This window comes from Pristis pectinata, chromosome 11, assembly GCF_009764475.1.
Source record: "Pristis pectinata isolate sPriPec2 chromosome 11, sPriPec2.1.pri, whole genome shotgun sequence".
Taxonomy (NCBI): Eukaryota; Metazoa; Chordata; class Chondrichthyes; order Rhinopristiformes; family Pristidae; genus Pristis; species Pristis pectinata.
The window spans coordinates 85,458,329-85,482,116 of record NC_067415.1 but is presented as its reverse complement, the minus strand read 5'-3'; the positions used below and the strand labels follow the sequence as shown (position 1 = coordinate 85,482,116).

The 23,788-nt window shown below is 41.2% G+C and overlaps 1 protein-coding gene across 4 annotated transcripts in view; it reads right to left on the bottom strand.

Moving 5' to 3' along the window:
• The window catches only part of clybl (citrate lyase beta like), a 123,875-nt gene that overhangs the window by 45,514 nt on the left and 54,573 nt on the right, over nt 1-23,788 (bottom strand). For 2 of the 4 annotated variants that reach the window (XM_052026732.1, XM_052026729.1), the window contains one exon: nt 19,084-19,205. The exons of the other annotated variants lie outside the window; for them this stretch is intronic. Coding sequence is in view for 1 of the 2 variants with exons in the window: in XM_052026729.1 (XP_051882689.1) it covers nt 19,084-19,205 (122 nt within the window). In the remaining variant the exon portion in view is untranslated. The remainder of the gene's footprint in view (nt 1-19,083; nt 19,206-23,788) is intronic. 4 annotated transcript variants of the gene reach the window in all.

Sequence of the window (23,788 nt, the reverse complement as noted above, 5' to 3'; positions counted from 1 at the left end):
TTCCCTTCTGATATATCCATCACATCTTTGGAATTCTCTACCTCAGAGGGCCAATGAATGGTCAGTCACTGAGCACACTGAAAGCTGAGATCAAGAGATTTTTAGACACTAAGAGAATCAAGGCACAGGATCAGCTGTGATCTTGTTGAATGGTAGAGCAGGTTTGATGGGCCGAGTGGCCAACTATCATTTACTCTTCTGCTCTGGAAAGGTTGAAGAGGCTGGGTCTCTTTAATCTAGGAGAGCAAAGGTTGAGGGTGACATAGACATCAGAGTCCCCAGCAAATCCAAAAGGGAATTCATGAGAACCTTTATGTACCTCAGAGAGTGGTAAGAAGGTGGTGTTCACCATCATGGGGAGTGGTTGAGGACAACGCACACAAAACAGTGGAGGAACTCAGCAGGTCAGGCAGCATCTATAGAGGGAAATGAACAGTCGACGTTTTGGGACAAGACCCTTCATCAGGACACAGGACTGTTCATTTCCCTCCATAAATACTGCCTGACCTGCTGAGTTCCTCCAGCATTTTGTGTGCGTTGCTCCAGATTTCCAGCATCTGCAGCCTCTCTTGTGTCTGGTTGAGGACAACAGCATTTAAAGAAAGCGCGTTAAGTACACAAGTGAGGAAGGATCTGTTGAAAGGGTGAACTATCGAGGGGTGGGAGGAAGCTGCTATGGAACACAAACACTTGGGCTGAATGGCCATTTTCTGTCCAGTAGACTTAATGTAGTTTCAATGTACTATGTGCAGTCACTTTCTGGTACCTCACTCTAAGAGGTATTACCCATGTGTCAACAGTGGCTATTGACTGTTGAGGCATCACTAATAGAAACGCACACATACATTTCCGACAAAGTTCAGTGGGCAGTATTTCAAAGTAGAAACCTATCCACTTTTCTCTGGTTTAATGCATAGGTACTGGCACCAATTATAACATTTTGACGAGTGCCCAGCTGAAATGGGCTACTTAGTTAACACCAAGGAAGAAACTGGTCACATTCCTCTCCACTGAAAGACTGCAGCTTTACAAAACTCTAGTTAGACCACACTTAGAGTACTGTGTTCAGTTTTGGTCGCCGCATTATAGGAAGGATGTGGAGGCGTTGGAGAGGGTGCAGAGGAGATTTACCAGGATGCTGCCTGGATTAGAGCGTATGGAATATGAGGAGAGGCTTAAGGTGCTAGGGCTTTATTCACTGGAAAGGAGGAGGATGAGGGGAGACATGATAGAGGTATATAAAATATTGAGAGGAATAGACAGAGTAGACAGCCAGCGCCTCCTTCCCAGGGTACCAATGCTCAAGACGAGAGGGCATGGCTTTAAGGTTACGGGTGGGAGGTTCAGGGGAGATGTCAGGGGGAGGTTTTTCACCCAGAGAGCGGTTGGTGCATGGAATGCACTACCTGGGGTGGTGGTGGAGGCAGATACATTGGACAGGTTCAAGAGTTTGTTAGATAGGCACATGGAGGAATGTGAGATAGAGGAATATGCAGGAGGAAAGGTTTAGATAGTGTGAGGGTGGTTTGATGGACGGCACAACATGGTGGGCCAAAGGGCCTGTTTTGTGCGGTATGGTTCTATGGAGAGCCTCTTCAAACATTTAATGTAATTGCCCCTGAGCTATTTGAGTAATCCTCATAGAGATTTAAAAGATTCCAAAACACTTTTCCAGTCACCAAGGGTCAAACATGTAACTGCAGCTTCTGAAATGTATTTTGGGATATGTTCTCAGGTTACATTACCATATGGTATGGGTTATTGTTAGTTATCCAAGAGGATAGAAAATTAGTTGGGATAAGGAGAACCCAGCGTACAGGAAAATATGAAGGAAGTGACCTGGGGTCTGTGGGGGGTGATGCATAAAACGCAAAGCTTCATAATGTCAAAGTCTAAAAAATTACTAAGCAAAAGTCATCATTTGTCTTTTGTATGAGATGTTAAACCAAGGTGGCGATGAACATTTCCATTGCACTATTTTGAAGGACAGAAATGTCCAGTCCAACAGTTATCCATCACATAAACAACAACTTGCATTTAAAATGTAACTTCAACACAGCAAAAAACAACCACTGCTTTTCACAGGAGTGCCATCAAATACAATTCACATTGGGTCAAAAAAAAGATATTGGAACAGATGGCCAAACACTCAATACATTTTGAGCACCTTAAAAGAGAAAAAAGACGTGGAGGGGTTTAGCGAGGGCAATTCTTGGACCCCGGTAGATGATGCCACTATTGTTGATGGTGGAAAGATTAACTAAAAAAAGATTATCTGCTCATTATCACTTTGTTGTCCAGGAAGGTTTGCTGTGTGTAATTTGACTCCTGTGTTCCCTGCATTGTCACAGTGACTGGACTTCAAAAGTAGTTTATCAACTGTAAAGTTCTTTAGGATGTCCTGAGATCACAAAGGTGCTATACAAATGCAAACTTTTTGAATCAAAACTATAGAAGTGTAGATAATTTTATCAGAATCAGATTTATTGTCACTGACTTCTATGACATGAAATTTGTTGTTTTGTGGCAGCAGTACAGTGCAAAGACATAAAAACTATAAATTACAAAACTAAATAAATAGTGCAAGAAAAGGAATAACAAGGTAGTGTTCATGGGATCAAGGACCATTCAGAAATCTGATGGCGGAGGGGAAGAAGCGGTTCCTGAATCATTGAATGTGGGTCTTCAGGCTCCTGTCCCTCCTCCCTGATGACAGTAACGAGAAGAGGGCGTGTCCCGGATGGTGAGGGTGCATTTTGTCTTATAGCTTGTGGTTTCTAAAAATATTATATCAAGTATGATGTTAAAGTTATTATGTAGCCAAAATGGTAAGTCATAGGGTGATGGAGGAAATGAGAACTTCCATTAGGTAATTAAAAGTGCCAACTGTATAATAAAATAACCTGAACCTGTGCTGGAACAAAAGCAAATGCGTTACTTTTGTTGAACAGAAGAATAAATTGCTGATGGATAGGGGAAAAAAACCCTGCCTGGAAGTTAAACCAAACACTGTGGAAATTTCTAACAAAATGGAGCATTCAAAGGAGCAACAAGCAATCTGCAGGAGGAACTCAGAAGGTCAAGCAGCATCTGTGGAGGAAAAGGAATTGTCAACATTTCGGGTTGGGACCCTGCATCAGGGCTAAGAGTATAAATGGAGAGGGGAAAGGGCGAGACAGGGGCCAGTAGGTGACTGGTGGACTGAGGAGGGGTGAAGGATGACAAGCAGATGGACCCAGGAAGGGGAGGGGGAGGGGTGGAGTTGGGAGACAAGACGCAGGTGGATGATAGATGAATGCAGACAGACGCAGGTGGGGGGAGAGTTCAAAGGAGTTGACCAAGCAGCATCCAAGAAATTTGCCGTATTGTGGGTATGACTGAGGTTTGAATCCCTGCATGTTCTCACCACTCATTTTTGCAACGTCCCCCAACCTAATAACCATCTACAAAATGTCCTGTGGTCACTTCCCTGGGCTAGTCCAACAGCAACTCAAATTTGCAACACTTACCACTGAGAAGTGAGGGCAGAATCAGTATTATTATCAGTGTCTTATATGATGTGAAATGTGTGGTTCTGCGGCAGCAGTACAGTGCAAAGACATAAAATTGCTATAAATTACAAATAAATAAATAGTGCAAAAAAAAGGAACAATGAGGTAGTGTTCATGGATTCACGGACCATTCAGATATTTCATGGCAGAGGGGAAGAAGCTGTTTCTGAATCATTGTGTGGGTCTTCAGGCTCCGGACGTCCTCCCCGATGGTAGTAATGAGAAGAGGGCATCTCCTGGATGGTGAGGGTTCTTAGTGATGGATGCCGCCTTCTTGAGGCACCGCCTCTTGAAGATGTCCTCGATGGTGGGGAGGGTTGTGCCCGTGATGGGCAGAATGTACTTGAGAACACCACCACCTACAGGCTCTCCTCTGATTCACATCTTAACCTCACATTGGAAATATACTGCTGTTCCTTCATCATCAACGGAACTCCCTCCAAAAAATCACTGTGGGAGCACCTTCACTGCACGGTCTACAGCGGATCAAGAACGCAGCTCACCAGCTCCTTCCCAAAGTAATGGCATCACATGTTGGCCTTGCCAACAACCCTCACAACATAGGAATGAATTAAAAGGATCTCTATGCTCCTCTAATTATGCACTCTTGCTCAATGCTAATATACACCATGCTAGCCGTGCCTTCAGATGCCAAGGTCCCTAGCTCTAGGATTTCCTTCCTAAGCCTCTCTGTCACTCTTTCCTCCTTCAAGACACTTCTTAAAACCTACCTCTTCAAACAAGGTCTATGTTATCTATCCTAATATCTCCTTAGGTGGCTCAAAGTCAAAGTTGAGTTTATTGTCACACGCACAAGTACATGTATGCACAGGTGCAATGAAAAACTTACTTGCAGCAGAATCACAGGCACACCATCATGTGTGATGCTATGTCAAACATCAGTCAGTTCAGTAATGAAAGGACAACAGCCTAATTGGGTTCCTTGAGTTAGATAAAAGAAGAAAAATATTATCAATCAAGTGTTCTTGCTTCCAGTTGCAAACCAATGGCGATGTTCTCTAGGGAAAACATATGAGTTGATACAAGTTATGGCATTTATGGACTTTATAGAAGATTGTCCATACCATGCCAGAACTAGAGGCTAGTGTCACTCCCAATTTCAACAAGTTCTCTTAAACAGCAATAAGATAATCACTATGCAATTTCTGTTAGTATCATTTGTTGAGAGACAAATATTGGTCAGGAAACTGGGAAGAACTCCCCTTCAAAACAGTGCAGTTAAATTAGTTTATGACCATTTTAGTAGCCTTTGTTAATCTCCCATTCCAAAAAATGCTCTTCCGACAAAGCAGTATTTCCTTGGTACTGCACTGGATTTTACACTCAGGTTTTTAGGCAGGATTAGAACTCACAACTTCCTGACTGGGTGAACGTCTGATCCTATGAAGCCCTGGCAGAGCACAGTTAGATTGAACAAAAAAAACGGGAAATTTGCAGGTGAAGAGTAATAATTACAGCACTCTTAAAGCACAATTAAAGCACTTTCCAAAACTAGAGACGGAACTATTACCAAAAATGTGAAATAATTTACAATTTTAAAAAGTTGCCTTTTATTCTTCATGTAAGATGATGTTGTAAGAAGATCTGCATAAGCAAGGACTTGAAAATTAACAGTTACAAGCATTACTGTAATTGCATAACAATAGGGGATTCTAAATGATTGAAATGCATAAGCAATAAAATGATTGGATTGCTTGAATGCAAAGCTAATTGCGGTAACCATAAGCCATTGCAGTATGGAAATTATAATAATTCACAGCAAAATGCAAAGACTATAAATTTAAAAAAGAAGAAACAAAAAAATTTAAATCATCTCATAACAATTTGTATAATTCAATTTTATGCTTGATCTTCAGAGCTCCTGTTTACTTTAAGGTTTTGTTTACAATCATAGATTGCTTTTGCTTGGATCATGTGACATTGCCTAAAGCCTTAACTCAAGAGGGCAAACTAGTGCAATAAAAGTTAATACCCAGCGTGAAACAGCTAGTCATTAAAGGCAAAGAATGACCAAAGTAAAGCATTCTCAATGAAGGACAGAACAAAAATTTACTGAAATTATCTGGGGCACAAAAGAATGGTGAAGGAACAAATCAATGAGTTCTCCTCGACACAAGAGCTGACTGAATGTCCCTGTCTTCATTAAAAGGGATAAATCAGCGGCAAGTGGTTTCAATAACTAGTCTCAAGAGCTATCCAAGTACCACTTATCCTGTTTATTCCTTATGACCTCATTAGTATGGATTTTTTTGTCTGAATCCAAATAGTTAAAAAGAAAATGCAAATTCTTTTAAGAGATAACCAACCCAGAAACCAACTACAAGGAACCAGAGTCAAAACAATTAAGGAAAAAAAAACAACTTTTACCTGAAACATGATATATGGCTGAATGTGAGAAAGCATTGTAGATGGTAATGTCGGCAGGGGCTGTTAACTTAGCATTTTTATTGACTTTGAGATAGAGAATAACCTGGCACATTATAGTGTGCATTCTGGCGCAGACATTCAGACCCTTTGGTCCCTATTGTACTACTTTGAACAGAATAAAGAGAAACCCCACTGTTTTGAAATCCAGCAGAACATCCCCACAACACAGCACAACTGTTCCCTCATGCATGAATGGGAGAGAGATAAAAGAAAAAATGGACTTCTGAGGTACGGCAAAAAAACAAAAGCATCAAAAGTGCTGATCATGAGGGAATGACACAACTGGTTGCTGTGGAAAGGGAGGCAGAATGAAGTTCAAACAATGGCGTGGACAGCTAAGTGACATGTAGAAAAATTGTAAAAAAAATACACAGAAGAAATGCTTCTTTTATTGTGGTATAATAAAATGGAAAACAATGCCCATCAAATTCCTTCAGGTTTAAAAAGTAACACTCAAATTTGTAACTACAGTACCAGCACAATACACTGTGTGGACGTGCCTGCAGCAAGCACAGTTCAAATAATTCTAATCAAACCTTGCTGTACGTTTCTGCAGTACTCCGTGAACTCAATTTTCAACGATTCAACCACAAAATCAGCTCCCTATGGATATTCCCAGCTGCCCTAGTGGAGAGATCTTCAGCACTAAACAATAAGCACTCATCTGTAATCACATCTTACTTCTGATCATCCCTGAATTTAAGCACTCCACCAGCCTTCAGCTGCCAAGGTCCTAATGTCTGGAATTACCTCCCTAAACTTCTCTGCCTCTCTACCATACTCTCCTCCTTTGAAGCCTTCTTAAAATTTGGACAGATTTGTCTGCCAACACACCTCTGGGTCAGTTTCCTACATCAATCATTACATAAACACAAGAATGTTGTTCTTGTTAAATGCATCCTAATCCCAATATCTCCTTTAAATGCGTCTCGGCTTCCAAACCCACCACCTCTACCAGCAAGAAGGACAAGGGCAGCAAAAGCACGGGGAACACCACCCCCTAGAAGTTGCCGTCCAAGCCTCACACCATCCTGACTTGGAGGGCAACTTCACCGTTGCTGGGTCAAAATCCTGGAACTCTTTCCCTATCTCCACACCTCAAGAACAGTATCAGTTCAAGAAGGCAGCTCACCACCTTCTCAAGGGCAACTAAAATTGGGAAAGTAAATGCTGGCTCAGCCTATGAAGCTCACATCCCTTGAATGAATAAAAAAATATTACTTTACCCTCATCATTAGTTGTATGACATTTACTCTGAAAAGAGAGGCACATTGAAAAGTTGGTATTCTCTGATGAAAACCCATCAATGCAAAACATTGACTGTTTTTCTCTCTCCATAGATGCTGTCTGACCTGCTGAGTGTTTCCAACATTTTCTGCTTTATTTCAGATTTTCAGCATTTTGCTTTTGTTACTATATATATTCAGATGGTCCAGAAGTTCCTCAATGAAGTCTAATGATAGTTGAATTGGTTGATCCCAGCCAGGCAGGCAGTAAGGACCAGTGAAGCACTCTTTAGCTGTAGCCCCCGCTGTAATAAACAGCAATGTGGTGAAGGCCAATTATCTGTTTTGGTGATCTTATTAGAGTGATTAAAATTGGCCAGGAGAACTACTCCATTGTCTGAAATAGTGCTGCTGACTCCTTCACCTCCGGAAGAGCAGACAGGGACTTGGTTTAACAGTTCAATCAAAGGACAGCACCTCTGACAGTGTGGCACTCCTTTTGCACTGGCACTGTGTGCAAGCCTCTGAAGTTGGACAAGACAATCTTTCTTTGTCTCCAGTTTCTCTCTCTACAGATACATTTTGGGAGTACAAATGAGGCTAGGACATACACCATGAATGGTTGGGTCCTAGGAATTACTGAGCAATAGAGGGTGGTCAGGTCCAAAGATCCTCGATGGTGGCAACACAGGTAGATAACATGGTTAAGAATTCATATGGGATGCTGGCCATTAGTTGATGCATTGAATACAAGAGCAGGGAGGTTATACTCCAACTTTATAAAACACTGGTCAGCCCTGAGCTGATGTACTGCGTGCAGTTCTGGTCATCACACTCACTATGGGAGAGGTGTGATAACATTAGAGAGATTCACCAAGATGTTGCCTGGGATGGAGTGTTTCAGTTATGAGGAGACACTGGAGAGGCTGGGTCTGTTCTCCCTGGAGCAGGGGAGGTTAAGAGGGGACCTGATTGAGGGATATAAAGTAATGAGGGGCATAGATAGGGTAGACTGCAGGAAATTTTCCCCCACATCAGAGGTAGATAAAACCAGAGGACACAAATTTTGGGTAAGGGGGAAGAGATTTAGAGTAAAGGGGATCTGAGGACAACCTTTTTCACCCAGACAGTGGTGACTACCTGGAACACACTGCCTGAGAGAGTGGTGGAAGCAGAATCACTGAGAGCATTAAAGAAGTGTCTACATGAGCACTTGAATCACACAGGCAAGGAATGCTATGGGCCCAGTGCTGGAAGATTGGGGTTAGCACCGATGGGTGCCCACTGGTCAGTGTGGACATAGTGGGCCGAATGGCCTGTTTCCATGCTGTATAACTCTCTGACCCCATGCTGCCTGACTTGCTGAGTGTTCCCAGCATTTTCTGTTTCTATTTCACGTTTCCAGTATATTGCTTTTGTTTCCTCGTCTCCTATTGTCCTCTTTATCCTGTCCTCTTTGAGGCCTATTTGTCGTACCTGGAGAACTTTTCCTCCAAAATACTAACTTTAAAACATTTGTGTTTACCTTGCATTTCCTCTTAGCTTCCTCAGTTTATTTCAGCAGAAGAATGAACTTCCAGAAACTGAGCACTCATTGACCAAATATACATTCCACAAGCTCCACCATATAAGAAATGTCAAACCAGATTGCACTGTTATATATGAACCGACTGCACACTGAGGACTGTAATTAGATAAACAAACATATATAATCATAGACTATAAACAGCTACCTGAAGGCATTCTGTTGAGAAGCTTTAACTGGGATTTAATTTACTACCTTTGTGAGATTTTGCATTAAAAAAGTATGTTTTATTTAATTCATTTTGTAAGTCAGATGGTTGTACACTCATGTCCCACTCCAGAGACTTCAGCAGAAGAAATCTAGACTGACCCTCCAGTGCTGAAGGAGGACTGTCACCACCAGGGACTCAGAACTTTGGAGGAGATGGTAACCTGAGACTGCATGAGCTCTGTCAGGTGGATTAAAATAAAATCCAACTGCACCGTTTCAAATAAGAGCAGGGGAGTTTTCCCAGCTTCCCTGTACCAACATTTACCCCTCATTCAACATACCAAAAGAGGATGATCTGGTCATTATGATTCTGGCAGCTTACTGTGCAGATTTGGGCTGCTGTATTTCCTACGTTGCGGTAGTGACTAGACTTCAAAAGTACTTCAATGGCAGTAAAGCTCTTTGGGATAACCAGGGGGCCATAAAAAAAACTATAAAAAAGCAAGTTATTCTTTGTATGTCATGAATTCTGGTAGCTCATTCCATATTTTCAGAAATCCTTGTGTACAAATATCAGCCGCTCTCTGTGCTACATCTCTTACATTTAATCTTTTATCTATTCTTCCTCATTTTCTACACTGATGTCCGTTTAAATCCACTGTACCATCTTATCAAGATTTTCTGAGTAGTTATGGAGTCAAAAACTGCCACAATACTCCCAAATTTGGCCTTGCCAAGGTTTTATATACATTTACAATTATAGTTCATCCTCAATATTTTATATCTGCCATCATAAGAATTATTCTATTGGCTTTCTTCATGGCTTAATCACATTTGACATGGTTTAAGAAACTCCAAAGCACTCTGTATCCCCTCTTCTTTCACTTTTCTGGAATTCAAAATATTATTATGGACATCAGCAGTGGGGGGAAGAGGGAATTATTCTGCTTTGAAAGACTCCTCTCAAATTGGGCTGCAACAGATGTCCTGGCAAATCAGACAAACAGGGCTATAAAGAGAGTATTAAACTAAAGAGAAATCTGGGGGCAGAGGTGAGCTCAGGTGAGGATGCAGTTACTGATCTAAATAGGAAAGGCAAAGCCATGAAACAAAGGCATAGAAGGTTATAGACCAAGTGCTGGTAAATGGGATTAGTATAGATGGGTACTTGCTGGTCGGCATTGACTTGGTGGGCTGAAGGGCCTGCTTCTGTGCTGTATGACTTTAAGACTCTAAAGGACCAATTTCTGTGACGATAAGCAGACTGTGACAGGAGAGCAGCATCATAATACGTCAATGAACAAAGCCAAATGTTGGTAAAAATTTAAAATTTAATGCATCAAGTGTTTGTTTCAAACGTAATGTCATAAAATAGAAATAAAGGTGTTTGGCCTCATAACCATTACAGAGATGTGGGTGCATGGTGATCCAGGTCAGGAATTAAAGGAAGGAGAAGAATAGAAAAAGCAGAGAAAAAAATATAAAAAACAATATTTGTAGTGCATATGCCTCCTGGCAGAAGCCACCCTACTGGAAAGAGAATTAATCACAAATACAATAATTGTTGGAGACTTTAATCACCATGGACTGGGCAAATCAAAATGGCAAAAACAGTTTCCAGGATTAGTTCATAAAACTCATTCAGGATATTTTCCTCGATCCATATATCATGAAACAACGCTGGTACTAACTATTCCAGGTCTTCACTTGGGTAATGAAATGGAGTTAATTTGTAACCTCAAAGTAAGCGATTCTCTAGGGAAAAGTAATCACAATTTGATTAAATTTTATAGCAATTTTGAGAGGGACACAATCCAGATGAGAAATTAGTCTTGAACATGCAATTATATAGGCATGAGAGATGAATTAGGTAAATGTAGGTTGGAAGTTAAATTAAGTAGATATACATTCCATTGAGAATTAAAATCTCCATGTGAAAAGTGAGTCCTCAGAAGTCAGAGTTAGTATTTGTTTAAGAGTTTTCTATCATTGACAAGTATGGTGCCATGCAACCATGGAGTTGGAGAGTTTTTGAAAGCAGCAACAGGAATTCAAAAAACTGATAAAGAGCAAGAAGAGAGAATTTGAATAAATTGGCAAGAAATATAAAAGGATGTGAACATTTTTACAACCATGGAAAAGGGAAAGAATAAAAGAAAAAGAAATGCATGAGGAATTAAAAAAAAATTTATAATTACTGGGGAAAACAAAATAACTGTCAAGTCGAGTTTATTGTCATCTGCACAAGTCCATGTGTGCACAGGTGCAATGAAAAACTTACTTGTAGCAGCATCACAGGCACATAGCATTAGGGACAAAGCATTCAGAAGAAAAACATAAATTAAACATAAATTATACAAAATTATACAAGAAAGAACATAATTAGGACAAAGAGAAAACAAAGTTTATTGTAGTGTAGAATGGTCATAGTGTTGCTATACTGAGATAGTGATTGGGGTTGTGCAGGTTGGTTCAAGAACCGAATGGTTGAAGGGAAATAGCTGTACTTGAACCTGCTGGTGTGGGACTTCAGGCTTCTGCACCTCCTGCTTGATAGTAGTAGTGAATAGATGGCATGGTCAAGATGGTGGGGAGGGATGTGCCCGTGATGCATTGGGCTGAGTCCACTACTCTCTGCAGCTTCTTTTGCTTCTGTGCATTCGAACTGCCGTACCAGACCATGATGCAACCAGTATCAGAAATAATGGGGATCCAAGGGTCCAGTGGCAGTGAGGAATATAGAGTAATAACATTGGGTAAAAAGAAAGTGGGAGAGAAATTATGACTAAATGCCAAAAAATACACTGACCTAACTGCCTACTTTCAAAGGTTGCAAAAGAGGCAGCCTGGATAAACCAGTGATGATCTTACAAAATCGTGCAGAGTCCAGAACAGTTCCAGCAGATTAGAAGTAAGCAAACTTAACTTCACTACTCAAGGAGGGAGAGAGAAAATGGAAAATTTTAGACCAGTTGACAAAATACTGACATCCATCATTAATGACAATAATAACACAGCATTGGTTTTCATGATATGCTTTGGCAAAACCAACATGGTTTTATGAACGGTAAATGCCAAGGTTACATAAATTCTCATTGCCATTTGAAAATGCCTCTCTGTTCCTTCTCTCTGTAACCACCTCTCGCCCTCCAGCGTCTTGCTGTTGAGCACAGATCTGAAGGAAACCATTGAATAGTAAATGTGTGATTCACATGAAAGGAGAAGAAGCAATTTCATTATCATATGAGACCATGAAGAACGTGGTGAGAATCAGTTAGAATCCAGACTTCTTCGGTTCTCCTTTGGGATCGAGGATGAGCTGCACTTTCACTTACAACTCTAACACTAAATTGAATGATCTTTTCAACTAATGTAATGATTCCAGCTCTGAGTATTTCCAAAATAAATGGCTTATTGCAGGCACCACATGAGCTCGATGAGTTTTGAGTCTCACATCTGTGACATCACTGGTGGTCTTCCTTAAACTACAAGCACTGTACATACAGGAACTGCCCCCCCCCCCCCCCCGAGCCTCCCTACCCTTTCTTTCCTCCATTAAGACACTCCTTCAAAACTCTAATCCAACATTTTGGTCACCTTGACATGCTTTTGTCAAATTAAAGGATGGATGTCAGCCTTTTGAATGGACGTCTTATATGATAAAGATGAACTCTTGTTCTCTCAATCTACCTCATCATGGCCCTTGCATTTGGTCTACCTGCACGGCACTTTCTCTGTAACTGTAACACTGTATTCTGCATTTTGTTTCTTCCCCCTGCTTTTGATATTCATGTATGCAATGATCTGCCTGGATGAAATGCAAACAAAAGTTTTCCACTGTATCTCGGAACATGTGACAATAATAAACCAATTACCAAACGGAAGTTGTTTTAATCAGAACCATACTGGTTGAAAGGGAGGAGAAGTGGAGGTAAAACAACAAGATCCATTCCCATTCACTACTCTCCTTGTCTTTCTACATGGAAGCAATAGCTACCTTCCAGATGGAATCTGGTTGTTTCTGCCTAAAAGGGTAATGAATCCAAGGCTATATAGCATCCTTCAAAAAGGAAATGGGTAAATAACTTGAAAAGAAAAATAAATGACAGGGCTATTAGAAAAGAGGAGATTGGGATTTGTACTTTCAAAGAAATGACAGTCAAGATGAGCCAAATCGGGTCCTGCTATGAAAATGCAATGGATACAACAAACAGAGCATGTGGTTATGTGGTAGAACGGATTCCACATTTAACTTTAATAACTACTTTAAATGCATTTAATTAATTATATTTCATGTAAAACCCAACCGATGGGTCAAAGGTGAAAAAGTACCCAAGTCAATATACATAGGTAAATGAGAAAACTGCTAAAACTTTAATACTTGTATCGCACCCTGCATTGGTTTGAGTTGTAACCAAGGAGCTATTATTAGCTTTATGAAAGCCTGCCACAAAGCCTGATTAATGGATATAATGCTGTAATTGATTAGCAGAGGAGTGGGAATTAAAACCGAGTTCAGCATCAATAATGATTGCTTGACAAAGGCAGCTGACATAAAATGTAAAATGATAGCCTGCAGCCATAATGCCATCAAAGAGCAAAATCAGTTCAAATAAGGAGAGAACCCTGGTCTCCTGTGCTCTGCATTTCTTGCCTTTTCTTTTGCTAATGTTGTGTGTTAAGCTGAGAGGAACTACCATGGAGGCTATGTGTCAATTCAGCTTCATACATCAAGTTGTAAAATTGCAACAGAAGAGAGCTAAATGACTCCATTATATTCTAACCCCTTAATCTATTGAGGTATCTTTTTCCCTCTTCCCTTACTTAAACATGCAGATACCTTCCTGTTAAGTATCTCATGTCATAACTAAATCAAAACCGCCAGGTTCATTGTTAACTCTTGAGTGAAATGTAAGATTCTTTCATCTTCAACCAACATTGATCAATTTTGGAACTTAGATACTTTTATTCCCCCAGGAGTTCCTCAAATAGAGTAAAGTCTGACAATTCTTGAAATAAGTAAAATATGAGTCAGTCAAAATAACCAGATAATTAAGTAGGATGCCAATAATTTTTTGCAACAATGAAGTTTTAATGTCCTTCCAGAATCATTTAACCCAATGGTGAGGGACTGTCAAAGTGAGGGGTTTCTGCTGATAAAAGTTAATAAAACCATTGTGTGTCTTTGATGACGGAAAGGACAGCTCCTTTTTGTCCTGCTCCTTAATATAAAATTTAAGATAATTCGTCAATTAAGATGTTAGCATTAGCTGAAGGATGCTTTCAGCAGCATTATTTTCTCTCTCTCAGTCAAAAGAAATGGTACCATACTCTATCCTTTCACCATTATATTCTATCCCTCATTCAAAAGAAAGTCAAAGATAATTTCTCGGTAGCTGACAATTCAGTTGGACTGAGAACATCTTGCAAATATAAAGTTGTGTGTTCCTCATGTACAGTACCAGTGTCATCTTGCTGACATTAACATCACAATAGCCTGTGGGTGATGGGCTAAGGCACTGGAGGAGGCCATTTGGCCCATCATGCTTATGCTAGCTCTAATTAGTTCCACTGCCTTGCACTTTCCCCTCAACCTTGCACTTTTCTCCTTTTCCAATAATTCCACAATTCCCATTTGAATTTGCTTCCATCACCCTTTCAGGCAGCGTGTTCCAGATCACTACTAACTGCGTAAAATAAATCTCATCATCTCCTGGTTCTTTGGATAAATCTCTGTCTTCCATGTATTTTCTTATCTTCATATTTCCAATATTACGTAGAAGAAGACCATTTAGGCCATTAGCTCTATGGAGGCTCTCAGTAATTTTCCCTGTAACTTATTCCAGGATTTAGACACAGTGGCAGTGAAGAAACAGCACTCCGTTTCCGAGTATCCTGGAGGGCAGTCAGCAGGAGGTGGTTCTCCCATATGTCTGCTATCCTTGCCCTTTTTAGCAGTAAGTTTAGGAGGTGTGTTGGAGTAGTCTGGGGGTGTAACTATAGTACATTTGTAAGTGGCATGGTGTGCTGGCAATGAAGTGAATAAATGTTAAGGTGGAAGGGGTGTCAACCAAGCGGTTTGGTTTGTTCTTGAGCTATTGTTGGTGGGCACCCATCCAAATATTCCATCACATTTGTGCATAGTGGAAAGATTTTAGGGAATTATAGGGAATCAGCAAGTCAGAGACTGGGAACTCTGTAGGGAGGGTTCCCAGTCTCTGATCTGCTCCTGTCACCAGAATATTCATGTGGCTGGTCCAATTAAGTTTCTAGTCAATGCTAACATGCAAGATGTTGATGGTGGAGGACATGGCATCAACAATGATATTGCCATTGACAGTCAGTAGTAGTAGTTAGATTCTTGCTCAGTGATTGAACAATGTGGAAATGCTTGTGCAATTGCAGTGATGCAGAATACTGAATAGCAAGAAACACCTGCCATTGAATTTAATATGGTCCATGTACTTCTCTACACTACACAAAGAAGAATGATATCATAAATTTCTAGAAACAAATGAAACTATGGAATAAATAGTTGAGGATGTCTTGAAGGAGCTGCAGGTTTACAAGAAAAATTAAATCCTGTAATTTGTTAACCGACCTTGCGAAGTTATGCTATCTAAGGTTATCTGCCATGACAGCAACTTCAGGGCACATTTAGAATTAGTTAGAAAATATGCAAATTTTCATGCAACTCAACTGGCTTCCTACTGACTCTTACTTGTAGAAGCAAAATTAGGTCATTTGGACCATTGTGCCTGCTCAGCACTGGAGTTATGGCTGATATTTTTCCTCAGCTTAAGATTACAGATCATGGAAGATGAAGGGTTGGCTGGGAGAGCACTGTAATAGTTCAGTCGAGAGGTAATTACCATACGGATGAGGGTCTCAGCTGTCGATGAACTGAGGTCAGGGAAAGGAAAGGAAAATGCTGGAGAGGTGGAACCACTACTTTAGATGAAGGTAATGGAGTGATTATGAGTCAGATTCAACCAGTACAGTCTTACGGAGAACCATAACAACTCTGCACAAAAGGTTGACTCTTTCACACCATCTGTGGTTACTTCCACAGGATTCTGTTGTCTCGACACTTCAGAAAGAAGACCCCCTCGTGTATATGACTGCTAAGGTGTACAATAGCAACCACATTTCTAGAAGTACTTTGTTTTCTTTAAGGTGCTTTGGAACATCCTCAAAGCAAATTGAAAGGTGCTACAGAAAGGCACATCCTTCTTCGTTTTCTTGACTGATCCACCATTTCTCGTGCTCCTCCTGGTGTCTAGTTTAACTGATTCCAACAGGAGCTGACCTGAAGTGCCAAACATAAAGACTGTGTAATTGCAGCTGCATCAATGGAGCAGATTGCACTTTTCTTTACTGCCATTATAGTAAGCAATAATAATCTGGCTGGTATTCATCATGTACTTTGGTGACCTGTACAAAGAACACCAAAACCATAGCTACTGTTTATAATCTAGGTCCTTATAGTCATTCATTCTGTGTACAATGAATGGATAGGCAACACTGTCACCTCAAAATGTGTTACAGCCAGTGAAGTAACTTTGAAATTGTAATGTACGAAATGTGGCAGCTACTTGTGTTCAACAAGACCCCACAAATGATAACATCCAGATAATTTGTTTTACTGATGTTGGTTGTGGATTAATTACTGTTCAGGGCACCAGGCAGGACTCAAGAACGCAAGAAAATAGAAGCAGGAATAGGTCACTCAGCCCCTCAAGCCTACCCTGCCATGCCATTCAATATGATCAAGGTTGATCTACTTCAAGCTCAACTCGTCCTCTGTGTCAGATCCCCATGGCCCTCAATCCCCTTCTCTTTCAAAAATGTATCTACCTCCTCTTCAAATGAATCTAATGATCCAGCCTCCACAACTCTTTGGGCAGAGAATTCCAGAGATTCACCACCCTCTACACACCTCAGTTTCCAATGACCGGTCCTTTATCTTGAAATTATATCCCATTGAAAACATCTCGATATCTACCCTGTAAAGCCCCCTTAGCATCTTATGTTACAATAAGATCACCCCTCATTCGTCTCAACTCCAAAGAATACAGACCTAATCTGCTTAACCTCTCTTGATAGGACAATTCTCTCATCTCAGAAACTTGCTTTGTGAATCTCCTTTGGACTGTCTCAAATGCTGCTACATCCTTTCTTTGGTAAGGGGACCAAAACAGTGTGCAGTACTCTAGGTGTGGCTTCACCAATACCTTGTAGAATTGAAACAAATCTTCCCTATTTCTAAACTCCAACCCCTTTGCAATCGAGTCCAAATTGCCATTTGCCCTCTCTACTCCTTCACTCTTCCAAATAGTGATCTTGTATGTTCACCTGAGACAGAGAGAGAGTGGGTCCTAGTTTATTATCTCCTTCAAAAGGTCAACACCTCTGACAGTGCAGCACTCCTTCAGTGCTGATGAAAAAAGGAAAAGAACTGTAGCTTTTACATCCCCTTCACGACATACCAAATATTTTACTGCCGATGCTACTTAAATGCTATAGTCATAACTTAGAAGTGGAAATGGCACTGTGACATCAGCCTGAACTTCTGTGCTCAAACCTTGGAGCAGGACCTACCCCAGTGTGTCACAACTAACACTGCTTATTTGGAAGGGGAAAATTTGGATATTATGCATGAGGAATCACCGAGTATATTTCGTCTGCAAATAGCAATCAGTAGCTTGGAACCTTGGGTCCCATTCCCCTTCACCTACCCAACACAGCACAATTACTCTTGCTCTGGCAATATTTTCGCAAATGAAATTCACAGCCTAAAACAGAGGTGGAAGCAGATGCAATAATAACTCTCAAATGGGAATTCAATGAATTTTTGAAAAGAAATATTTACGAAGCTGCAGAGGTGAGGGTGAGGTAGAATGAGACAAGTTTGTTAGTGCTTTTGTACAGCCAGCATAATAATGTTGGACTGAAAGGCTGTGTATGATTCTATATCCCAGCGAGATAGTATTTTCAAGACAGAAATAATTCAGTGTTTGTACATACACACATCTCATATCAGTGCATAAAACCACAAAGGGAGTTTCTTTTTTGGCATTCATTAATCAGACTTTAAAAGTGGCACCTGAATAACACTCTACAAAGAGCAGCAGGGTTGGTTGTTGGATGACACATTCCAAAGGTTTAATCAGTGTTATGAATAAACATGCCAAGACACCACATTCCAATGTTATTAAATGTAAACCCATCAACAATACTGGAGATGGCAACACAACAGGGAAATAAAGCCCTCAAATTTGAAGACAGCAGACTAAATCTTAATTCAATTAAGTCAAAAAAAGAGACAGTTAACTTGTGAAATAAACTATCATAATGGATATGGACAGGAAATTAAATGAAATTTTTCTCAGTACAAAAGCAAACTGCATACTTAGTGCTTGTCACATGTACAGACACACACACACACACACACACACACACACACACACACACACACACACACTCTCTCTCTCTCTCTCTCTCTCTCTCTCTCTCTTGCACTCTCTGTTCTTCCCAGGCAGTCTGTCAGAGTCGAGGGTGGCTTGCTTCTATTCCTGATCTGTGTTCTGAGGTGGCTGAAAAGACCTGTGTAGGATACACAGACTCTGCCACAGGTGAAGCAGTGAGTGCTTCACAGGGTCGATGGTTTGGTCATTTGGAATGTTCTGTGCTGCTTCCACCTCACGCTCCTGGTGTAGAGACTTGAGCTTCTCAGCATCCCCCCTGAATCCCTGAACCTTGCCATTGTGAACAGTCATGGGTAAGATCCCATGAGCTGCCAAGTATATTCTATCTTTTCAAGAAGACTTTGAGAATGGCCTTGAAGCAACTTTAAGATGTCCTCCTGGAGATCTGCTGTGAGAGAGTAGAGTGATCCTCTCATCAGTCTGGTGTCGGGCATGTGGACAATATGGCCCACGCATTGGAGCTGGTTGAGGGCAATCAAAGCCTCGATGCTGGTGTGGAAATGGACACACACACACACACACACACACACACACATACACACACACACACACACACACACACACACACGACCACAGATGTCTACAGATGTTGGTTGGCTTACAGGTCCAAGCAACAAACTCCCACATGACTTAACTGGATGGATGTGATAGAGACTGCAAGCTCGCACAGCAGGGACCCAAGACACGAGAGACTGCAGATGCTGGAATCTGAAGCAACACACAAAAAGATGGAGGAACTCAGCGGGTCAGGCAGTGCCTATGGAGGGAAATGAATAGCCGATGTTTTAGGTTGAGACCTTCATCGATTCAGAAACAGCTTCTTCCCCTCCACCACCAGATTTCTGAATGATCCATGAACCCAGGAACACTACCTTGTTATTCCTTTGTTTTTGCACCATTTATGTATTTTTGTAATTTATGGATTTTTATGTCTTTGCGCTGTACTACTGCCACAAAACAACAAATTTCACGTCATATGTCGGTGACAATAAATCTAATTCTGAATTTTGCAAGATCAGTTTGACATCATGCCACATAAGAAGAATTTAGAATGTAAGAATGTAAAGATGAAGATACACATGGAGATTTAAGGAAGAAATTCCAGAGGAATGGAAGACATAGCCACCAGATGAAGGTGGGGAAGGAAACTGAAGATGTGCAAGAGGCCAAAATTTGAGAAGTACAAAGATCTCAAAGGATTGTAAGCCTGGAGTTTAGAAAGAGAAGAAGAGACTTGTATGTGCATAGCGCCTTTCAGGACTTTGCTAAGTACTTTGCATCTATAGAAGAACTTTCTGAAGTGTAGCCAATGTGGTAATGCAGGAAATGTGGCCACAATTTGTGTAGAGAAGCTCCCAGAAATACTAATGTTTTTCAGTAACACTATTGAGGGCGAAATATAGAGCAGGACACCAAGGAGAACATAGAGACACAAGAGAATGCAGATGCTGGAATCTGGAGCAAAAAGCAAACCGCTGGAGGATCTCAGCGGGTTGAGCAGCATTTGTGTAGGGAAGTGGACGGTCAATGTTTCAGGTCAAGATGAAGGGTCTTGACCTGAAATGTTGACTGTCCATTTCCCTCCACAGATGCTGCCTGACCTGCTGAGTTCCTTCAGCAGTTTGTTTTTTTGCACCGAGAAGAATTTCCCTGTGCTGCTTCAAAATAATGCCCATGGGATCTTTTACATCCACCTAAAAGGACTGATAGGATCTACACTTGATGCCTCACTTGAAAGGTGGTACCATTAATAGTGCAGCACCCCATAAATAAGGGGGGAATCCTACAGTGTCAGAGAAGGGCAGCTTTGGAATGAGACATAAACTAGGGACTCCTTTGCTCCTTGAAGTTCATAGATTCATAGAGTATTCAGCAAGGAAACAGGCTATTTGGCCCACCAAATCTGTGCTGACCATCATATACACCAATCCTACATTAATCCCATTTTATATTGCCCCCACACTCTCTCTTTAAGTTCCCCCAAGTCCTACCACTCACCACACACTAGGAGCAATTTACAGCAGCCAATAAACCTACCACCCGCACGTCTTTAGGATGTCCTGAAAAGAATGTGAAATCTACTGTGTACATGTAGTGCTTCTTTAAAAATGTTCTCGTCCTGATATCCAAAGCTATTAAATGACAAAGAAAGGCTTAAAATAGTTTAGAAATTTCAGAACTTGATTTGGTCAAAATAATCAAGGACCCCTCCCATCCCAGTCATTCTGTCTTCTCCCCTCTCCTGTCGGGCAGAAGATACAAAAGCCTGACAGCATGAGCCACCAGGCTCAAGGGCAGCTTCTATCCCGCTGTTATCAGACTCTTGAATGGACCTCTCATACACTAAAGATGAATTCTTGACGTCCCAATCTACCTTGTCACAGCCCTTGCACTTTATTTGCTTTCCTGCACGCATTTCCTCTGTAGCCGCTACACTATATTCTATATTCTGTTTTCTTTTTACTATCTCAACATAATTACATATGGCATGACCTGCCTGGATGGCATGCAAACAAAAGTTTTTCACTGTATCTCGGTAGACATCACAATAAACCAAAACCAAACCAAACCCCATGGATGTTATGGGACAATGTTTTATACTCATTTAGTACCTTCTTGAAACATCCTAATGAATAGTGCATTTACTGGGAGTCAAGCAGGTTTTATCGTGATATGAGTGTCCAGGTAATTTGTCACTAGCTGAAGAAATGACCCAAAGTGTCAGGGATAAAAGACATTTTTCACTTCCCTTTGCCAAAGGAGAACTTCGCTTCCCTACAAACTTCTGTTGCTATGTAAGTGTTGCCCTCAATTTTATTTGACTTAGGTATTTAGAAAAGGATCAAATGTCCTGAAGGAAATGTCATCAAAAATGGGGTTGGAATGAAAGATTTCAGAATCTATGCAACTCTGATTGACGCACGGGAACTCAGATGGAAATTTCACTTCAAGAATTTGAGCAGAGCATACAGCATTCAGGAAACAATAAAAGTATCATATTTCTTACATACATGAGAAATGTCAAAAGAGAGGTAATGAATATTGTTCAATGTTTGATGAGAAATCCCTTTCATTTACCACCTGGTTAATTGTCAGTTGGGCAAGTTGGGAATTTTACTACTTCCATCTTTTTTTAAAATCACAATGTTATTGAGTCACTTAAACAAACAATTCACCCATGATTATACAGTGTCATGTAAAGTTATCTCCAGGGTAGGGTGGATTATACTTGGAGCCACAAGGGACTGCAGATGCTGGAATCTGGAGCAACAATCTGCTGGAGGAACTCAAGGGGTCAAGCAGCATCTGTGGGGGGAAAGGAATTGTCGACACTTGGGTCCTGATGCAGGGCTTCGACCTGAAATGTTGACAGTTCCATTCACCTCACTGATGCTGCTCGATCCACTGAGTTCCTCCAGCATATTGTTTGTGGATTATACGTGGTTAGTAGATTTAGGTGATTTGGTGATCTGGATGGAGTTTCTTATGTGGGTGTAGGAGCCAACACAGGATCTAGTCTTCATAAGTGAAGACTTTAGAGGGTGCTAACTTGAGGAGAGAGGAGGGAGGGGGACAGAGGGAGTTGAATTAGTCAAGCCTAACTCGAGGAGGTGAGCTAAAAACAGGCCAGACATGATGATGGTTCAAAGATAAGTATTGGCTTCTCTCCTCTCCTTCAAGAAGGTGCTTTGAGCTCCTTTACATTGATCCGAGAAGGCAGACGGTTCTTTGGTTTCATGCCTTGCCTGAAAGACAGCATCAGTCGGTGCAGCATGCCCTCAGTACTGCCGCACAAGGAAATCACTAGTAACTTTGTGCTCAAATCTCTGAAGCAAAAATTGAACAGACAACGTACTGACTCAGAGTCAAGAGTGCTGCCCACTGAGCTAACACATTTCAGGACAATATACTATTTAGTCAAATGCATGCTCACAGCTTCAGTGGTGTGAAAGCCAAGGTGAAGATCAAAAGATGAACATTTGGAATTGAAGGCAGCAAGACCTGTTTTCATACCAAGTGAGCTTAACTGCTGTCCAGTCAGACTATTCAAACAAACACCAACACCTTGCTGTATATCCTACATGCAGTGTCCTAATCACTGTCACCCCAGTGCTTAGTGACATATCTGTATACTGGCTCCCAGTCCACCAACAGCCTGATTTTGAAACTCTCACCCTTTGCTTTAAATCACTCCATAACCCTGTCCCTCTTTATCTCTGTGACATCCACCAACTCATAGTCTGCCAATTCTCATCTCCCACACACCACCACCTCTTTCACTCTGCTATCAGCAGCTGTTCTGGGCCCTAAGCCCTAGAAATCCATCCTTAAACCTCTTTGCCTTCTCTTCCCCCTTTAAGACTCTCCTTAAAACCTATCACTTTGACAAAGCATTTTCTCACCTGTCTAAATTGCTTTTTTGCATTGCTATCTGTTGAAGCGAACTTTGGAATATCATCATAACAAGGATTTATATGGCATTTTTAATGTAGCAATATATCTCAAAGTACTTGGCAGGAACGTTATCAAATAAAATTTGATACAGAGCCACATAAAGAGATATGAGGACAGTGAGAGGGTGAAAGGGGAAGGCATTAAGGAGGGTCTTAAAGGATAAGACAGCAACTTAAGAAATTAGATTTATATTCTTTGGAATAAGACATGAACATACAAGATCCTTAGAAGTCATGAATGGGTAGATGTTGAAATGTTTCCACTAGTGGGAGAATCCTAAACAAGGAGGTGTAGTTACAAAGTATGGGGTGGTCATCTAAAACTGAGTTGAGAAGGAACTTCTTCTTGCAGAGGGTGGTGAATCTTTGGGATTCTCAAAGCTGGATGTTGTGGAAGCTAGATCGTTGTGGATAATGATAAAGAAAGTAGATACATTTTAGAATGATCATGGATTTGAGGGCTGTGGAGAGATAAGTCCCAGGGCAGATGGTGAGAAAGGCTTGAGGAGTCAAGTGGTCTGTCCCTCCTTCCACTTTATGTTCTTTCTTCTGTGGAGGTGGAGAGCATTCTGACCGGTTGCATCACCGCCTGGTATGGGGGCTCCAATGCACAGGATCACAAGAGGCTGCAGAGGGTTGTAGACTCAGCCAGCTCTATCATGGGCACAACCCTCCCTAGCATCAAATTCATCTGCAAGAGTCGGTGCCTCAAGAAGGTGGCATCCATCATTAAGGACCCTCACTATCTGGGGCATGCCCTCTTCTCGTTACTACCATCGGGGAGGAGGTACGGGAGCCTGAAGACCCACACTCAACGATTCAGGAACAGCTTCTTCCCCTCCGCCTTCAGACTTCTTAACGATCCATGAACTCATGAACACTACCT